Here is a 16,431-nt window from a genome sequence, read left to right as displayed (position 1 = left end):
AAATATTACATATCGAATTTGTGCAGCATTTCAGATCTTTAAAAATAGTTTTATTTTTTTGGTGCTCCTGAGAGATGCATTTGGGCCTCACACATGCCAAGGTTACATTCTTCACTGACCCACATCCCTGGGACTTAAAAAATTATATATACATATAAGAGAGAGATGAAATTTATATGTGGCGCTTAGGATTGAACCCGAACCTCCCACATGCCATGTTTGCACCAAATTGCTTGTCCTATTGAACTGTCTCTTTGACCCCTTGAAAAGTTGTTTTAATTGAGCTAATTGCTGTGAACATAACCTTTGAAAAGTAGGGTAGTAGGGGCCAGAGGGGCTGTGCAGTGAATTAAGGCACTTGCCTTGCTTGTGGCGGGATTAGATCAGGGCACCGCCTCTGGTACCTGGAGCCCTGTCAGGAGAGATCTCGGAGTGCAGTCAGGTGTGAGTCTTGAGCATGGCCCACTGTGGCCCCCAACCCAAACAAAGGCAACATCAACAACATCTCCTACCCCCATTCTTCAAAGATAATTAAGAATATTTAACTATTCCTCTTACACTGTGTGTAGAAGCAGCACTGTGCCTTGAATGCTTTTTGATTATAGTTGACTTTTAGCAGAGTGATTGTTGCAGTGTTAGTGGCATCTCATCAATTACATCTGTTAATTCTCTCTTTTGAGTGTGGCACTTTTTCTGTTGCCTTTGCTTCGGAAATCATAGTCTTTGCAGGTTGGTGTCTCATGCAATTCTGCAGTTGTCCTAGGCATGTGACTGCCGCTCTTAATTAGGTAACCCTGGAAATTGTTTCTTAAACTGATACTGTAACAGATTTATAAAAGCAGGCATTTTTTATGTTTGCAGTTCAGAGTCAAGTCTGCTATGTAAAGTAGACATTTTGCATGTGATTTTCTTGATACCAATTGCTTTGTTAATAATCAAAGTAAAATTATTTGGGTCAAAGAGAAAAGAATTTTGGACTGTCTTCTTTGTATTGATGTTAAGATTTTATGTATTCACGGTCCTCCCGTTGTTCATCGATTTGCTTGAGTGGGCCCAGTAACATTGTGAGACTTGTTACTGTATTTGGCTATCGAATATGCCACGGGTAGCTTGCCAGGCTCTGCCGCTTGGGGGAGATACTCTCGGTAGCTTGCTGGGCTCTCCGAGAGGGGCGGAGGAATCGAACTCGGGTCGGCCATGTTGGCTGTATGCAAGGCAAATGCCCTACCTGCTGTGCTATCGCTCCAGCCCAGGATTTTATGTATTCTTTAATGAAAAGGTGATTGGTTGTGTTGGGAAACTAACCATCAATAAAAATTGTTTTACAGAGCTGGAGAGATGATAGTGTGGCAGGTCAGGCACTTGCCTTGAATGTGGCCCACCTGGGTTTGATCCCTGGCTTCTGTCTAGTTCACCAGAAGTGATCCCAGAGCGCACAGCCAGGAGTAAGCCCTGGGCACAGCCAGATGTGGCTCAGTCCCTTTCCCAAGTTATTCTGCTATGGAGATAGTAAAATCATTTTTGCTATTTTTTAGAATTTTTTTTTATTGAATCACTGGGAGATACAGTTACTAGTTTTTACTATTGATTTACAGTTGGTGATATAACATGATAGTGTTTTATTCTCTCTGGTGTACTGTTTATGATTTTTACTTATTTATGATTTGATGCATGGTAAGGCTCAGCCACACCTGGTGGTGCTCACAGGCTGTTCCTGCTCCTGCTCAGGACGGCCTCTAGTGGCACTTGGGGAACACAAGTCTTCCCTGGGACAGAACTGGGGTTGGCTTATGTAACACAAGCACCTAGTCTCATGTACTGTCCCTCCAGCTCAATTTATGTCCTTTTAAGACGTTTGAAAGTTATATTGAATGACTGTAAGATTAAGATGTAGTAAAAAGACAGAAAATACTCACTTTAGTTCAACTGTTACCTTCAGGTATGATAGAAAAAATTAAATTTTGAGAAAATTTTTGAATGTGAAAACCTGTCATCTCATTTAAGGGATTTAATTATGAGTAACTAATTTTATATTCAGAAATGTTTTAACAACGTGAATTCTCAGGAGTCAGACTTTGATTAATTAATACCCATAGCAAAAACTAGTAAATATCAAGGAGTAACAACTCCCACTCCACCCAAAAAAAATAAATAAATAAAATAAAATAACCCAACCCAGTAATATGGCAGTAATGGTACCTCATACAAAAATATGAGGATGCTAAGGAAACCCATATAAACTTTGTTGGAAAAATTATAAAAAGCAAGTAAAAATTAATGGAGTAAAATTGTAAAAAATATAAATAAAACAAAAGTGGAGTATTGGTAATAGCAAGCAGTTGTGACTATGAAAAAGTTTTGGATGATTCAAATGGCAGTGCTTGGGGAAATAATACATAGTTTTGCCAAGATAATATCTACTGTATTCAAATAGGTAACAGATCAAGTCATACAAATAATATTAAAATACATCGTCAGTGGTTGTTAATTTCACAATGGTATAACAAGTGGCTTAGCAACATTTATTTTTTTAAAATTTTTATTAGTGGCACTCCATTAGGTACAGTTGTAGACTTACAAATTTTTGTGCTTGGGTTTCAATTATACAATGTTTGAGTACCCATCCCTCCACCAGTGCCCATTTCCCACCACCACGGATCCCAGTATCCCTCCCCTCCACCCCCTTCCCCACCCCCCCATCCTACCCTGCTTCTGTGGCAGGGCATTTCCTTTTGTTCTCTCTCTCTCCTTTTGGGTGCTGTGGTTTGCAAAAGAGGCATTGAGTGGCAATCATGTTCGGTCTATAGTCTACTTTCAGCATGTATCTCCCATCCTGGGAGGATCCTCCCAACACCCTTTATTTGGTGCTCCCTTCTCTATCTGAGCTGCCTTTTCTCCTAGCATGTGTGGCTGGCTTCCAAGCCATGGAGTGAACCTCCTGGTACTTATCTCGGCTATTCTTTGGTGTTAGTTTCCTATTTTGTTACTTTATGTTCCCCACATGAATGCAGTCTTTCTATGTCTGTCCCTCTCTTTCTGACTCATTTCGCTTAGCATAATACTTTCCATGTAGTACCACCTGTATGTAAATTTCATGACTTCATCTTTTCTAACAGCTACATAGAACTCCATTGTGTAGATGTACCAAAATTTTTTAACCAGTCATCTGTTCTCGGACACTCAGGTTTTTTTCCAGATTTTGGCTATTGTAAACAGTGCTGCAATGAACAAACAAGTGCAGATGTCACTTCGACTATACTTTTTTGCCTCTCTGGGATATATTCCCAGGAGTGGTATTGCTGGGTCAAATGGGAGCTCAATTTCTAATTTTTTTTTTAATGTAGGAGTATCAGTTTCTAATTTTTTTGCGAATCATCCATACTGTTTTCCAAAAGGGCTGAACCAGTCGGCATTCCCACCACAGTGGAGGAGGGTCCCTTTCTCACTAGATCTGCGCCAACACTGGTTGCTTTTGTTCTTTTGGATGTGGCCAGTCTCTGTGGTGTGAGATGATATCTCATTGTTGTTTTGATCTGCATCTCCCTGATGATTAATGATGTAGAGCATTTTCTCATGTGCCTTTTTGCCATTCGGATTTCTTCTTTGAGGAAGTTTCTATTCATTTCGTCACCCCATTTTTGGATGGGGTTGGATGTTTTCTTCTTGTGGAGTTCCACCAGTACCTTGTATATCCTTGATATCAACCCCTTGTCGGATGTGTATTGGGCGAATATCCTTTCCCATTCTGTAGACTGTCTTTGTATTTTGGTCACTGTTTCTTTTGAGGTGCAGAAGCTTCTTAGTTTAAGATAGTCCCATTTATCTATCTCTGTTTTCACTTGCTTGGCCAATGGTGTGACATCTTTGAAGATACCATTAGCTTCAATGTCATGGAGGGTTTTGCCAACTTTGTCTTCAATGTACCTTATGGATTCTGGTCTGATGTTGAGGTCTTTAATCCATTTTGATCTTACTTTTGTACATTGTGTTAGGCAGAGATCTGAGCCCATATTTTTTGCATGTAGCCATCCAGTTTTGCCAGCACAGTTTGTTAAAGAGGCTTTCTTTGCTCCACTTCACATTTCTTGCTCCCTTGTCAAAGATTAGATGATCATGTGTTTGGGGGAACATTTATATTTTTAAATTACTATAAAAACATAAACATCAGTGTCTCTTATTTGACTGTAGATTACTAATTATCTTTGTTTAACAAACACTCCAGAGTTTAGTGGCTTAAGGTCACTGTCTATGAACAAGATTTGTTGCTCAGAATAGAGCACTAACCTTGCATGTGTGAAGTTTTGTGGTGCATTCCCCAAATGGGGTCTTGAGGGAGAAAGGAATCAAATTTTACTCTGATTCACTTCATTTTTAACACACATAAAATCTATGAAGTTATCTATGTTCTTCTTGATATTTGAAATTTGTATCCTTTTACCCTCGTAATTACTTTGACTGCATGTTTACTAGGTGTATAGAACTTTGGGGTGCCTTGATTTTTTTTTCTGTTGTTCATGATTTTGTTTTCTTTTTAGTTGGCTTCCATGCTGATTTTTATTCTTTCTCTCTTCTTATAAGTTTGGGCTTAGTGATTTGTGTTTTGCAACAGACAAAAACAATTTGTCCCTCTGTAAATAAATTCACAGATTTTGAAGTTATCTAGAATGTGTACATGTCTATGCTGTATGTGTGTATGTTTGCATATTTAGGAGAGAATATAACTTCTTTGATGGCAGTATTTCAGAGAATGGCTTTTTAAAAATATTTTGACAGAAGTTTTCTTTTGTTTCATTTTGTATTGTTAGTAAAATAGTTTTATTTAGGTAAATGAGGAAAAAAAGAAGAGAGAATGAATGAAAAGAGAAAGAATGGGCTTTGGAGCCAGAGTAACTGAGAGTACATCTCATGTTGAGATGTGGAGGAATTTCTGAGATAGAGAATGAATCGCTTTTCTCTCTGATTATTGATTTTTTTCTGAAAGTTTATCTGATCTGCATTTCAGACTGTATTTGTAAATGGAAATATTTCGAATTCCTATGACAAACCCTGAAAACTTTATCATACATGTAGCTATTGATTAGATATGTGGCATTATTTACGTGGGGCAAAATATTGTTGTAAGCGATATTTTTCCCCTTTCTCTAATGTTACTAATCATCTAACCCAAAGATTTGGATTCAGAATGTGAAACATTTAAATCCCCAGATCTTTGCAAATGACCAGCCTCTTCCTAAGTGTGTCTTGCTGTCTCGGAATAAGAAACTTAATGGGTCGAGAGGAATTTGTTAGTCTTTTAGTTTGTCTTTTTAAAACATGAGTCAAGGAAATAAGTCAGCTTTCTGTTGAACTCTATAAAAATTAAGGCAAATTTGTTTTCTTTATAAAGGAGAGTTAATGTAGTTTTTAGAAAGATGAGTTTCAAGTAAGTTTCTGTTTTCTAAAATGTATTTTTATGTGATCTTTAATAATAAATAGGTGTAAATTTTGAATTGAACCATTGGTGGGATATGCTATTTGTAGAACTACTTGAAAATATTTCTTTGTTTGCCTATATAATTGTTATATTTATTTATTTTTAGATCCTATTTGACCAAACTCAGAGATCAATTAAGGCACAACTTCAGAACTTTGTTAAAGAGTAAGTCAGCTCTTGTAAAGAGAAATGGAAAATAGTTAATGATCACATCTGGGTGTTGGCACCTTTCTCTGTACTGTCAATTACGGAAGTTGTTGGCATTTCTGTTTGTTTTGCTTTATATAATGTAGATTATACCTTTTTATGAGTTACTCTTTAATGCCTTTGATTTTTACTATGAAACAAGTGTCCGGAATACACACCTAAAATTGTTACAGAGTTAAACATTAATGTAAATAAATGATCTGTCTTGCCTGCAGCAGACTCTGTTTAATCTGTGGTACCACATATAGTCCCTGAGCACTGCTCAGAGTGATCTGAGCCCAGCCATTGCCCCTGAGACCTGTTGGGTGTGACCCCCAAATAAAGAACTTAAGTAAACTTAAAAATAAAAATAAAGTCGATCCAAAAGTGGTGGAAATACTGTTATTAGAGTTGTGACCAAGCTAAGCTTTTTGTAGTTTCCGTATGTCATTTACTTGAAAGAGAAGATAATGGAATATAAATGGAAATATAATGGAAAAGGCATGATGGAGGTGCATGGTTTTTGCTGTATATGAGCTTTTTGTTTCTTACTCATCACACCATGTATGAAGTAAAATGAAACAATAGCTGAACTTTCAGACAGGAAGGTTTTCCATTTCTACATTAAATAATTATTTTTTTCTTAAATTTGGAGAGACTATATAAAAGTACAGATAAAATGGATTATGACATAGTATTCAGAATTACACTCATGAGCTATAAATACTGTTAGATCTCATGAACACAATGGTGCTATTGTTTTAGTTGATATAAATTTGCTGTACCACTGATGCTTTGCATATTCTTTATAAATTACTCTAAAATAGACTAGCATCCAGAACGCCGTTTTATAATGTATGCATAAAAATTTACAGCTTTTGAAAACAAAGTTTAGTTCTTTTTTAGCTGACTTTTTTATTTTTAAGTTATTGTATTCACGTTATTTTGCTTAGTTCCCTGAACAGGAAAAGTAAAATTTTGAAAAATGTCATGTGTCTTACTAAGTTCAGTAATATATCAAGGGTTTCAGATTTTCCGACTATTAAAATGAGTATCATTTTTTTTTTTTTTTTTGCTTTTTGGGTCACAGCTGTCATTTCACAGGGGTTACTCCTGGCTCATGCACTCAGGAATTACTCCTGGCAGTGCTCAGGGCACCACATGGGATGCTGGGAATCGAACCCAGGTCGGCCGCGAATGCCCTACCCACTGTGCTATCACTCCAGCCCCTAAAATGAGTATCTTTTACTAGTATAACAATTCTTTTTTCAGTTAATCAATTAAAGTTATAAAAGTATTTATTTATTTTTTGGACTTTTTTTGGGTCACACCCAGTGATGCTCAGGGGTTACTCCGGGCTTTGCACTCAGGAATTACTCCTGGTGGTGCTGGAGGACCTGGGATGCCAGAGATTGAACCCATGTCAGCTGCGTGCAAGGCAAAGGCCCTACCTGCTGTACTATGGCTCCGGGCCCAACTAGTACAACAATTCTTACAAACCGGGAGAGAAGGGTTTAGGTCACATCTGGGGCTACTCCTGGGTTGGTCCCTGTGGGACCATGTGGTGCAGGGAATGAACCTGGGCCTCCTGCATGCGAAGCATTTGCTCAGCTCTTGGAGACTTCGTGCTGGTCTGCAGTCCTTCTAGAATGTTCCACGGGTGCACATGTGCGCAGGAGCACGCACGTGTGTGTCTGTGTGTGTTTTAAGAAATTAATTATGCCCTTGCTCATTCAGAAATTCCCTTCATTAAGGATTGAATGTTTCTTAAAATGTCACCAGGGTGAGTCTTTAAAAATCCTTCAAGGTTTCTAGACTGTATTGCAAGATTTAATAAGTCATCATCTCTGAAAGAGGAACCTTGGAATCTGCCTTCATTTATTTGTTTTTGTAGTATTGGGGGTTTGATTGGGGCCCAGCACATGCAAAACACATGCTCCATCACTGAACTCCCGCTCCAGCCCAAACATTGCATTTTTAACAAGTTTCTTGTGGGGGTTCTTTTTGTATGTTATGGTGGGAATCACTTGGCTACATATGCACCGTCCTTAAATTTGTCTTCAGAAAAGTAAACCCACTTTGTTCCTTACTTTTCTTTAACAGTATGTATTATGTTATACATCGATTTGCTCGAGCGGGCCCAGTAACGTCTCCATCATGAGACTTGTTGTTACTGTGTTTGGCATATCAAATACGTATACATAATAGAGTATTAATCTATATTACATATATTATATGGTCTTAACAATATATATTACATAGTTAATGTTTTTAATATTTGGTCATTTCTTTTTACCTTAAATTTCATAGATTTACGTAAGAAAATGTTAACGGACTATATTGGAGATAGCGTATAATTGACAAGGATGCATATTTAAATTGAAGAGCAATTGAATGCCAAATGCATGGTGACTCCAATGAGGAGACTAACATGAGAATTAAACCCAAGAGATCATTTTGATAGTGTTTTGTTTAGAAAGTTTTTTTTGGTAAGTTTCGCTCCTTTCATTTTTTTAGAGATCTTAGAAAATTCAAAGATGCCAAGAAGCAATTTGAAAAAGTCAGCGAAGAAAAAGAAAACGCCTTAGTGAAAAACGCTCAGGTGCAAAGAAACAAACAGCATGAAGTGGAAGAAGCGACCAACATTCTGACAGCAACAAGAAAATGTTTTCGACACATAGCCCTTGACTATGTCCTCCAGGTAGACTCACCTGTTTTAAAAGCTGCTTATGCACGCATGATTACACTGAAAAGCTACTTTGTACTTAACATTAAAGCATGGTCTTTTGAGAAAAGCTTCTCACTTGTCTGTATGGCTATGTATACATCTGAGGGTGTATGACTCAGATTTCTGATTTCCCCTTTTCATTTAAAATTTGACTTCCCTCCATTTCTAAATGTTCTAAAAAGCATTTTTAATCATTATATTTTATTCTGTGGAGTTGCTATACCAACTACCAGACATTTATAGAATTTCCAGTTTTGGTTCGCAATTAGTGAGAACATGATTTTTTTAAAAAATTACAAATAATAACATGCTCATATATGAATTTTTGGCCACATTTCTGATTGAGTCCTTAGAACAGATTCTTAGAGATACTTGCCAAATGAAAATTATTTCTAGAAATAGTGTTCTCATCTGTACATTTCAAGCTTACTAGAGATTTGTATTTAGTAGATTGCTTGGCATCTTCTGGTTCAGTGTAGAATTATAACTCACTGGAAAGTAATAGGTCTCTTTTTTTTTTTTTTTTTTTTTTTTGCTTTTTGGGTCACACCCAGCGATTCTCAGGCGTTACTCCTGGCTCTACACTCAGAAATTACTCCTGGCGGTGCTTGGGGCACCATATGGGATGCTGGGGATTGAACTCAGGTCGGCCGAGTGCAAGGCAAATGCCTTACCCACTGTACTCCGGCCCACGTACTGGGTCTCTAAAGGAATTCCAGAGGCATGAAACATGATGGCTTGCTTTGTCCATTGTTCCACTTATGCATTGTATTCCCACGATATCAGTGTTTCCCAAAGTTTGTGATACTTTGGGTTGGCTCTGGAATGATACCAGAGGGCAGTAGATGCCTTAGATGCAGATTAGAGGTCTATGTCAACTGTCTGTTTATTAAAGAATGTTAAAGAATGTAGAGTTCCTACTCAGAGTGTGCTGAGTAGTGTGTGTGTGTGTGTGCGTGTGTGTGTGTGTGTGTGTGTGTGTGTGTAAGAGTCTGTAGACCAACGAGTTTGGAGACCTCTACTATAGTATGGAGTTTAAAGCCGAAAAGTCTTAGAGCAGAGGGAATTAACTTGCTCCAATCTCATTTATTTCAAAAAGCAGTAGAATCCTGATAGATTATTGATTTAACAATAATAACATTGTTTTTTTGAAACCTGCAGTGGACACTGGGATGTGGCCCAACAATAAAACACCTCCTGGGACCTGGGTTTGATCCCTGGCACCACAAAACAATCATAAACAAAACCATTACAAGACACATGTACAGATTGGTGATTAAATGCTACTTAGATCAGTGGTTTGCAACCTCTATCTGGTCTGCAGGCCCATGCATGCCTGTCCATTTAAATTTCCTGCACATCTGAGGAAAAGTTTTTGCTATTAACTGACAGTGATTTCCAGCACCAGTCCATAGGCGGAAAAAGTAGAAAGCCACTGACTTAAAGGTAGAAAACTTTGCAAAACAGTAGGAAGAGGCTTAACTATTTTTTCAAAAGCTTGAAAGCTCCTCTTAGTAAGGTACATTTCCTGTTTGTGTCTTCCAAGCAGTGCACAGGGGATCTGGAGTCCACTCATGTGATGCTCATCTAGTTGGGCCTCATGGCTCAGTCCGTGGACTGGTGAGGGAGTGCTGCAGAGTCTACAGTGCCCGGTGACACGAATGCGAATCCCGTGGTACCCCGGGACTCCTGTGGCCACACCTGTAGGTGCTTGGGAGATCATGTGGCCCCAGAGATTATGTTCAGGTCCTGCACATGCACAGCATGCCCCGTTGACTGTGGAGCTATTTCCCAGGTCCCAGGGGCATTAGAATTTTTAAGTGAGGGGCCAGAGGGATAGTATCAGGGGCTAGGGTGTCTTGCATATGACCAACCCCAGTTCCATCCCAGCCACTGCTGAGCCCTGCCAGGAATGATGCATGAACACAGCCAGAAGTGCTGAGTTCAGCCAGCTGTGACCACCACCTGCCCCCTCCCTTCCACTCAAGCAAAAATAAAATGAAAGAATTTTGAGAAATGACATGCACTCCATTTTTTAGTGAAAGTCTTCAAACTTGGTAAATTGATGTCTAATGAATGGTTTCCTCTTAATCTTGTCAATCTTTACGTGCTTGATTTTTGAATTCAACTTTATTATAACTACATCGATAGAGAAAAAGCTTGGCACTATTCATAGTTTCAGGCATTTGGTCAGGGTTCTTGGACATTCTATACCTTTCCGTAGGGTTTTGTGTAGTCTGTGCTTCCCATATCCTGTTACCTGTCTCTCATCCTTTGGGTCTCCTGAATACTTGGTTTGTCTGTCTCATTCCAGTAAAATTGCTAATGCTGAAGCATTAGTTAGTAGATGCATTTTTATTCTCAACCAGCCCATTTCTTTTTTTTTCTTTTTTTAATTTTGTTGAATCACCATGAGATAGTTATAAGCTTTCATGTTTGGGTTACAGTCACACAATGATCAAACACTCATCCCTCCATCAGTGCGCATTCCTCACCACCAATATACCCGGTATACCCCCGCTTTCCCACCCTCCCTCTGTGTCCATGGCAGACATGATTCCCCATAATCTCTCTCTACTTTTGGGCATTATGGTTTGCAATACAGACCCTGAGAGGTTATCATGTTTGGTCCTTTACTTTCTGCATACGTATCCCATCCCGACCAATTCTTCCAGCCATCTTTCTCCTAGTGATCCCTTCTCTATTTCAACCAGCCCATTTCACTGAATTGGTAGAACACAACTTCTTGGAGCATATTTTTGTCTTAGTTTATGAAAAATCACTTTTACATCATTATCTTAACTTTTTTTATATTTCTTCTTTTTTTTTCAATTTTTGCCTTCTATCTTATTTCTTTGATTGCCCATTCATTCTCTTTAAGGTTCTGTAATTGGTCATATTCTTTACTTATTTTTTTTCTCTGATAACCTTATTTTGTCCGCTTGCTTGAATTACTACCATATGTATATAGACAATCCATTCTATTTTTTTAAGGTTGCTTGTTTTTTTTTTCTGTGTGCAGAATGGAAATCTGGTTTCTTTTTAAGTTCCTTTCTTTTTTTTTGTCCTTACCAGACTAAGTAGTGTTATCCCCTTATTAAATCATAGAAGATCAAAACTGGAGAATTCTATCAGATTTTCCAACCATACGTCTGTCCTTTTTCATCTTTGTTGCAACAAGCATTTGGTGTTAACAGTTACTGTTGACCAACCCTGTCTCTTGTCTAAAGCAGCAAGAAGATCCTATAAATTTGGTCATCCTTGCCTTTCTTTTACCCACCTCATTTCTAGTTCTTTCTCTGTTCTGCGGTTAGAGATACTTCTTTGGAGAATTTGAATTAGTCTTGCCTCTGCTTTTCTATGCTGCCATAATATTGTCATATACATGGCAGTTAGAGCACTTATTCCATTTATTGTAATTATTTATTTATGTCTTCTCTTTTCCTAGATTGCACCTCTCTCCTTCTAGTTCAGTGGTTGGAAATAGATAGCTAATAAAACATTTTTTTTTAAGAAGTGTGACTGGCTTAATTAAAGGTTTGGGGGCTGGATCAATAGCACAGGCGGTTCGGGCGTTTGCCTTGCACACGGCCAACTTGGGTTCAATTCCCAGCATCCCATACGGTCCCTCTGAGCACTGCTACTTTAGATGAGACAGGGTTGGTCAACAGTAATTGTTAACACCAAATGCATGTTGCAGTGAAGATTGAAAAAGGACAAATGTGTGGTGGAAAATCTGATAGAAAAAATTGTGTGGTTTTTTTTTTCTTTTTAATTTTTGTTTTTGAGCCACATCTGCAAGCAGTTCAGGGTCTATTCCCAGCTCTGTCTTTGGAGATCACTCCCTGTAGTTCTTGGGGACCATGTGGTACTGGGGCTTGAACCCTGGGGTCCCGAATGCACAGCATGCACTCTAGAGTTTTGGATTATCTTCCCGTACCCTTAGCTTTTGTTTTACTTGTGGGAAGGAATTCAACTAAAATGTTCATTTTTTGAAAAGCAGTATCAATTATTATTTTCTTTGATCTGCATCCAGAAGACTTAAATTTAGTGCTCCTTCGGTCTCTTTAGACCTCTGTAAGGAGGTAATACTTAAGCGGGGGCTTGATTTAGTAATCTGGGCAGAAGGTCGTGACATGGAAGACAAACAGCATTAGTACTATTGAAAGCATTGCTGTGAGAGCATCTCCGGTTGGGATTCGAGCCACAGAAAGGGGTAAGCAGTAGAGAACTTGACAAGAGAGATTGGCAGAGCCTACATCACAAAGGGCCAGGGAGGGAGGAAGTTAGCAAGGTTTTGAGCTGGAAGTAACATGATTTTATTTGCATGTTTTTTTAAAAAAAAGACCACTTTTTGCTGTGTGGAGGATGAATTGTAGGGAGTCTAAGCACAGAAGCAAACTACTTCATATGCTATTGCAGTAATCGAGAAAGCACTGGAAACATTACTCAGAAAGCTATGATGATGGTTGGTAATAATGATAAAGGGGATACGAATTTGTGTTAAAATTATGCATTGGAGATTTTGATAATTAGATAAAGAAGGAAGATTTTTTTTAAAAGAGAAAATTCTTTTTTTTTTTTTAAATGTAGGAGTACTGCTATTTATTCAGCCATTGATTAAGCCGATTGAGCTGGGCATGAACTCCACATTACTTTTTTTTTAAATTTTTTAAATTGAATATCTGTGAGATAGACCATTACAAAGCTTTTCATAATTTTGTTTTGGTCATACAATGATCCAGCACCCATCCCTCCACCAGTGCACACCTCCCATCACCAATGGTTTTTCTACCACCATCCCCCACCTCCCCACCCCCTACCTCCAGCCTCCCTCTATGGGAGGTACTTTCCTTCTTGCTCTTTCTCTCCTTTTCTGAAAAGAGAAAATTCTAAGAAATGCTAATGTTAGAGTTTCATCACTGCAATATTATAATTTAAGCATAGTTAATTTTACTTTGAATTTTTAAAAAATGAATGAGAGGGACTTAAAAGATAGCTCAACGGGCTTCACATGCAGCAGACCCAAGTTATGATCTCTAGTATCAGATGGTCTCCAGAGCACTGCCAGGAGTGACCCAAGGCACAGACCCAGGAGTGACCCCCAAGCACTGCCAGGTGTGATCAAAACAAAAACAAAAAAACAAAAAATTGTGATTTAGTAGTCTCATCAGTGTATTTAATTACTTTCGTAAAAGATCAAAGGATTAAAAGCAAGCTTGAATTTTATTTTTTTATTTCTCTGAAAATATGAGTATATATGCACATTTTGAAGTTCTGTATTACAAATTAAGTTTTTTTAATACAACATCAGTGACTAACCAAATCTATTTCCCCTCAGATTAATGTCCTTCAATCAAAAAGGAGATCAGAAATCCTAAAATCAGTAAGATACTTATTGAAACGATATTTTAAAATACTTTGTGTGTTTATTTAAAGCAACATCATACTTATTTGCAATTCTATATATATGTAAGTTGAAATGTGTACGTATATAAATATATTTATTCCAAGTTCCTAATTATTTCCTTGTCACTATCCTGTCACTGTCCTCCCGCTGTTCATTGATTTGCTCAAGCGGGCCCAGTAATGTCTCTGTTTTGAGACTTGTTGTTACTGTGTTTGGCATATTGAATACGTCACGGGTAGCTTGCCAGGCTTTGCCGTGAGGGTGAGATACTCTCAGTAGCTTGCCGGGCTCTCCGAGAGGGGTGAAGGAATCGAATCCGGCTTGGCTGGGCTGGCTGAGCGCAAGGCAAACGCTCTACCGTTGTGCTATAGCTCCAGCCCAGGCTGGAGAGATAGTGAAGCAGCTAGGGCATTTGTCTTGTACACAGCCTGCCCAAGTTCGATTCCCAGCATCCCATAAGGTCCCCAATCCCTGCCAGGAGTGATTCCTTGGAGTAACACCTGAGCATTGCTGGATGTGGCCCCAAAACCAAATTATTTCCTTACTAACCTTTATTTGTACTTAATCATTTTTTTTCTCTGCTTGTTATTGATGTGTGTTACGTATTATGTTGAGCCTCTTGAAGCAGATATTTAAGTATATGAGACTAAACATATTCAAATAGTTCCTTGCGGAGAATTTTTCTACTAGGAGTGTTGATAACAGGTCAATTCTTTGGTGTGCATAAATAAATGTAATAAAAATTGAGAATCAGTGACAGTACGGGAGGGTTTTTAAAAAAATTTTTCTCCTGGGGGCTGGAGTGATAGCACAGCTGGTAGGGCGTTTGCCTTGCATGCTGCTGACCCTGGTTCGATTCCCAGCATCCCATATGGTCCCCTGAGCACCGCCAGGAGTAACTCCTGAGTGCAGAGCCAGGAGTAACCCCTGTGCATCGCTGGGTGTGACCCAAAAAGCAAAAAAAAAAAAAAAAATTTTTTTCTCCCACATCTATTTATCACTGGTATAGAATTTGAGGGAATTAGCTCCCCACCACTTTATTGTCTGTAACTCTCAGCTCTCTAACCACGAAGTTCTAGTATTGTTTTACCACCACCAAGACCCCCCTCTACTCATTCCTCCTAGCTTCCCTCCAGAACCAGCTTAGCTTTCATCAAATCTAAGAGGGAATTTGGGTTTCTTTTTTTTTTTTTGGCCACTTTATTTGCTTTATTCATATTCTTTTTTTTTTTAGGGATGTCATGTTTATTTTATTTTATTTTATTTTTATTTTTTAAAATTTTTATTAGTGAGACACCATGAGGTACAGTTGTAGACTTACAACTTTTTGTGCTTGGGTTTCAATTATACAATGATCAAATACCATCCCTCCACCAGTGCCCATTTCCCACCACCACGGATCCCAGTATCCCTCCCCCCCCCATCCCCCCCATCCCACCCTGCCTCTGTGGCAGGGCATTCCCCTTTGTTCTCTCTCTCCTTTTGGGTGTTGTGGTTTGCAAAAGAGGCAATGAGTGACAATCATGTTTCGTCTATAGTCTACTTTCAGCATGCTTCTCCCATCCTGGGAGGATCCTCCCAACACCTTTATTTGGTGTTCCCTTCTCTATCTGAGCTCCCTTTTCTCCTAGCATGTGTAGCTGGCCTCCAAGCCATGGAGCAAAATTCCTGATACTAATCTCGGCCATTCTTGGGTGTTAGTCTCCTATTTTGTTACTTTATGTTCCCCAAACCACCTGATAATTATTTTTCATTTCCTTCCTCTTTTTGCTTAGTATAATAATCTCAGGATCCATTGTGTTCGTGTGTTCGAAGGGGCACATTTTCAAAGGCAGTATAGTATTCCATTGAGAATGTATGTTTGTGTATATACACATAAATATATATATACATGTATATACATGTATAATAGATATGCATATACATTAATAAAGACAAAAGGGTGATATATAAATAGGTATATATATAATATATATACATATCACCCATGTTTTTTGTAATTCTAACACATGGAAAGGTGGTAATAATAGGATGTTGCACTCTCATGTTTTGTGAATCTTAGAAATATTTCTACTCTGAACTTGTTCATTGAAGTTAGTTTTTCTGAAATGGTATGCAAACAGCTTTTTATTCTAGTCTCATCTGATTTCCTCCCAAATTGTGGGCCAGCCTGTCTGTCTGTCTGTCTGTCTCTCTGTCTCTCTTTTAGCTGCCACACCCAGCAGACTTAGGCTTCTCCCAACACTTTGCCTGAGGTCATATATATACATATGTATATGTATATATATATGTATATGTATATATATATGTATATATATGTATATATACATATAGGGTCTTGGGGTGCTGGGGCTGGATCCTAGACATCCTCATACAAAGCATGCATGTAAGCCTTTTGAGCTAATCTCCCCAGCTCCTAATGTTGCATTTCTTTAATACAAATGAGTTTAAAAAAACCTTGAGCCCAGCAAGTTACCGAGAGTATTCGATATGCCAGACACAGTAACAACAAAGTCTCCAATGGAGACGTTACTGGGCCCGCTCGAGCAAATCGACGATCAACGGGAGGGCCTTTACCTTACCTTTACCTTTACCTTTATTTTTGATATCTTTTGGCCACTATATTCTCAGTTT

General features: G+C 38.4%; 1 protein-coding gene across 9 annotated transcripts in view; it reads left to right on the top strand.

The window, feature by feature from the left end:
* ACAP2 (ArfGAP with coiled-coil, ankyrin repeat and PH domains 2) overlaps nt 1-16,431 on the top strand; it is a 138,531-nt gene that overhangs the window by 72,908 nt on the left and 49,192 nt on the right. For all 9 annotated transcript variants that reach the window (XM_056121146.1, XM_056121142.1, XM_056121145.1 and 6 more), the window contains exons 5-7: nt 5,580-5,638; nt 8,177-8,360; nt 13,729-13,773. In XM_056121146.1, coding sequence (XP_055977121.1) covers nt 5,580-5,638; nt 8,177-8,360; nt 13,729-13,773 — 288 coding nt within the window. The remainder of the gene's footprint in view (nt 1-5,579; nt 5,639-8,176; nt 8,361-13,728; nt 13,774-16,431) is intronic.

This window comes from Sorex fumeus, unplaced genomic scaffold (assembly GCF_029834395.1).
Source record: "Sorex fumeus unplaced genomic scaffold, SorFum_2.1 ptg000044l, whole genome shotgun sequence".
NCBI lineage: Eukaryota > Metazoa > Chordata > Mammalia > Eulipotyphla > Soricidae > Sorex > Sorex fumeus.
The sequence above is the reverse complement of the archived record's forward strand: the minus strand, read 5'-3'. Positions and strand labels throughout refer to the sequence as shown.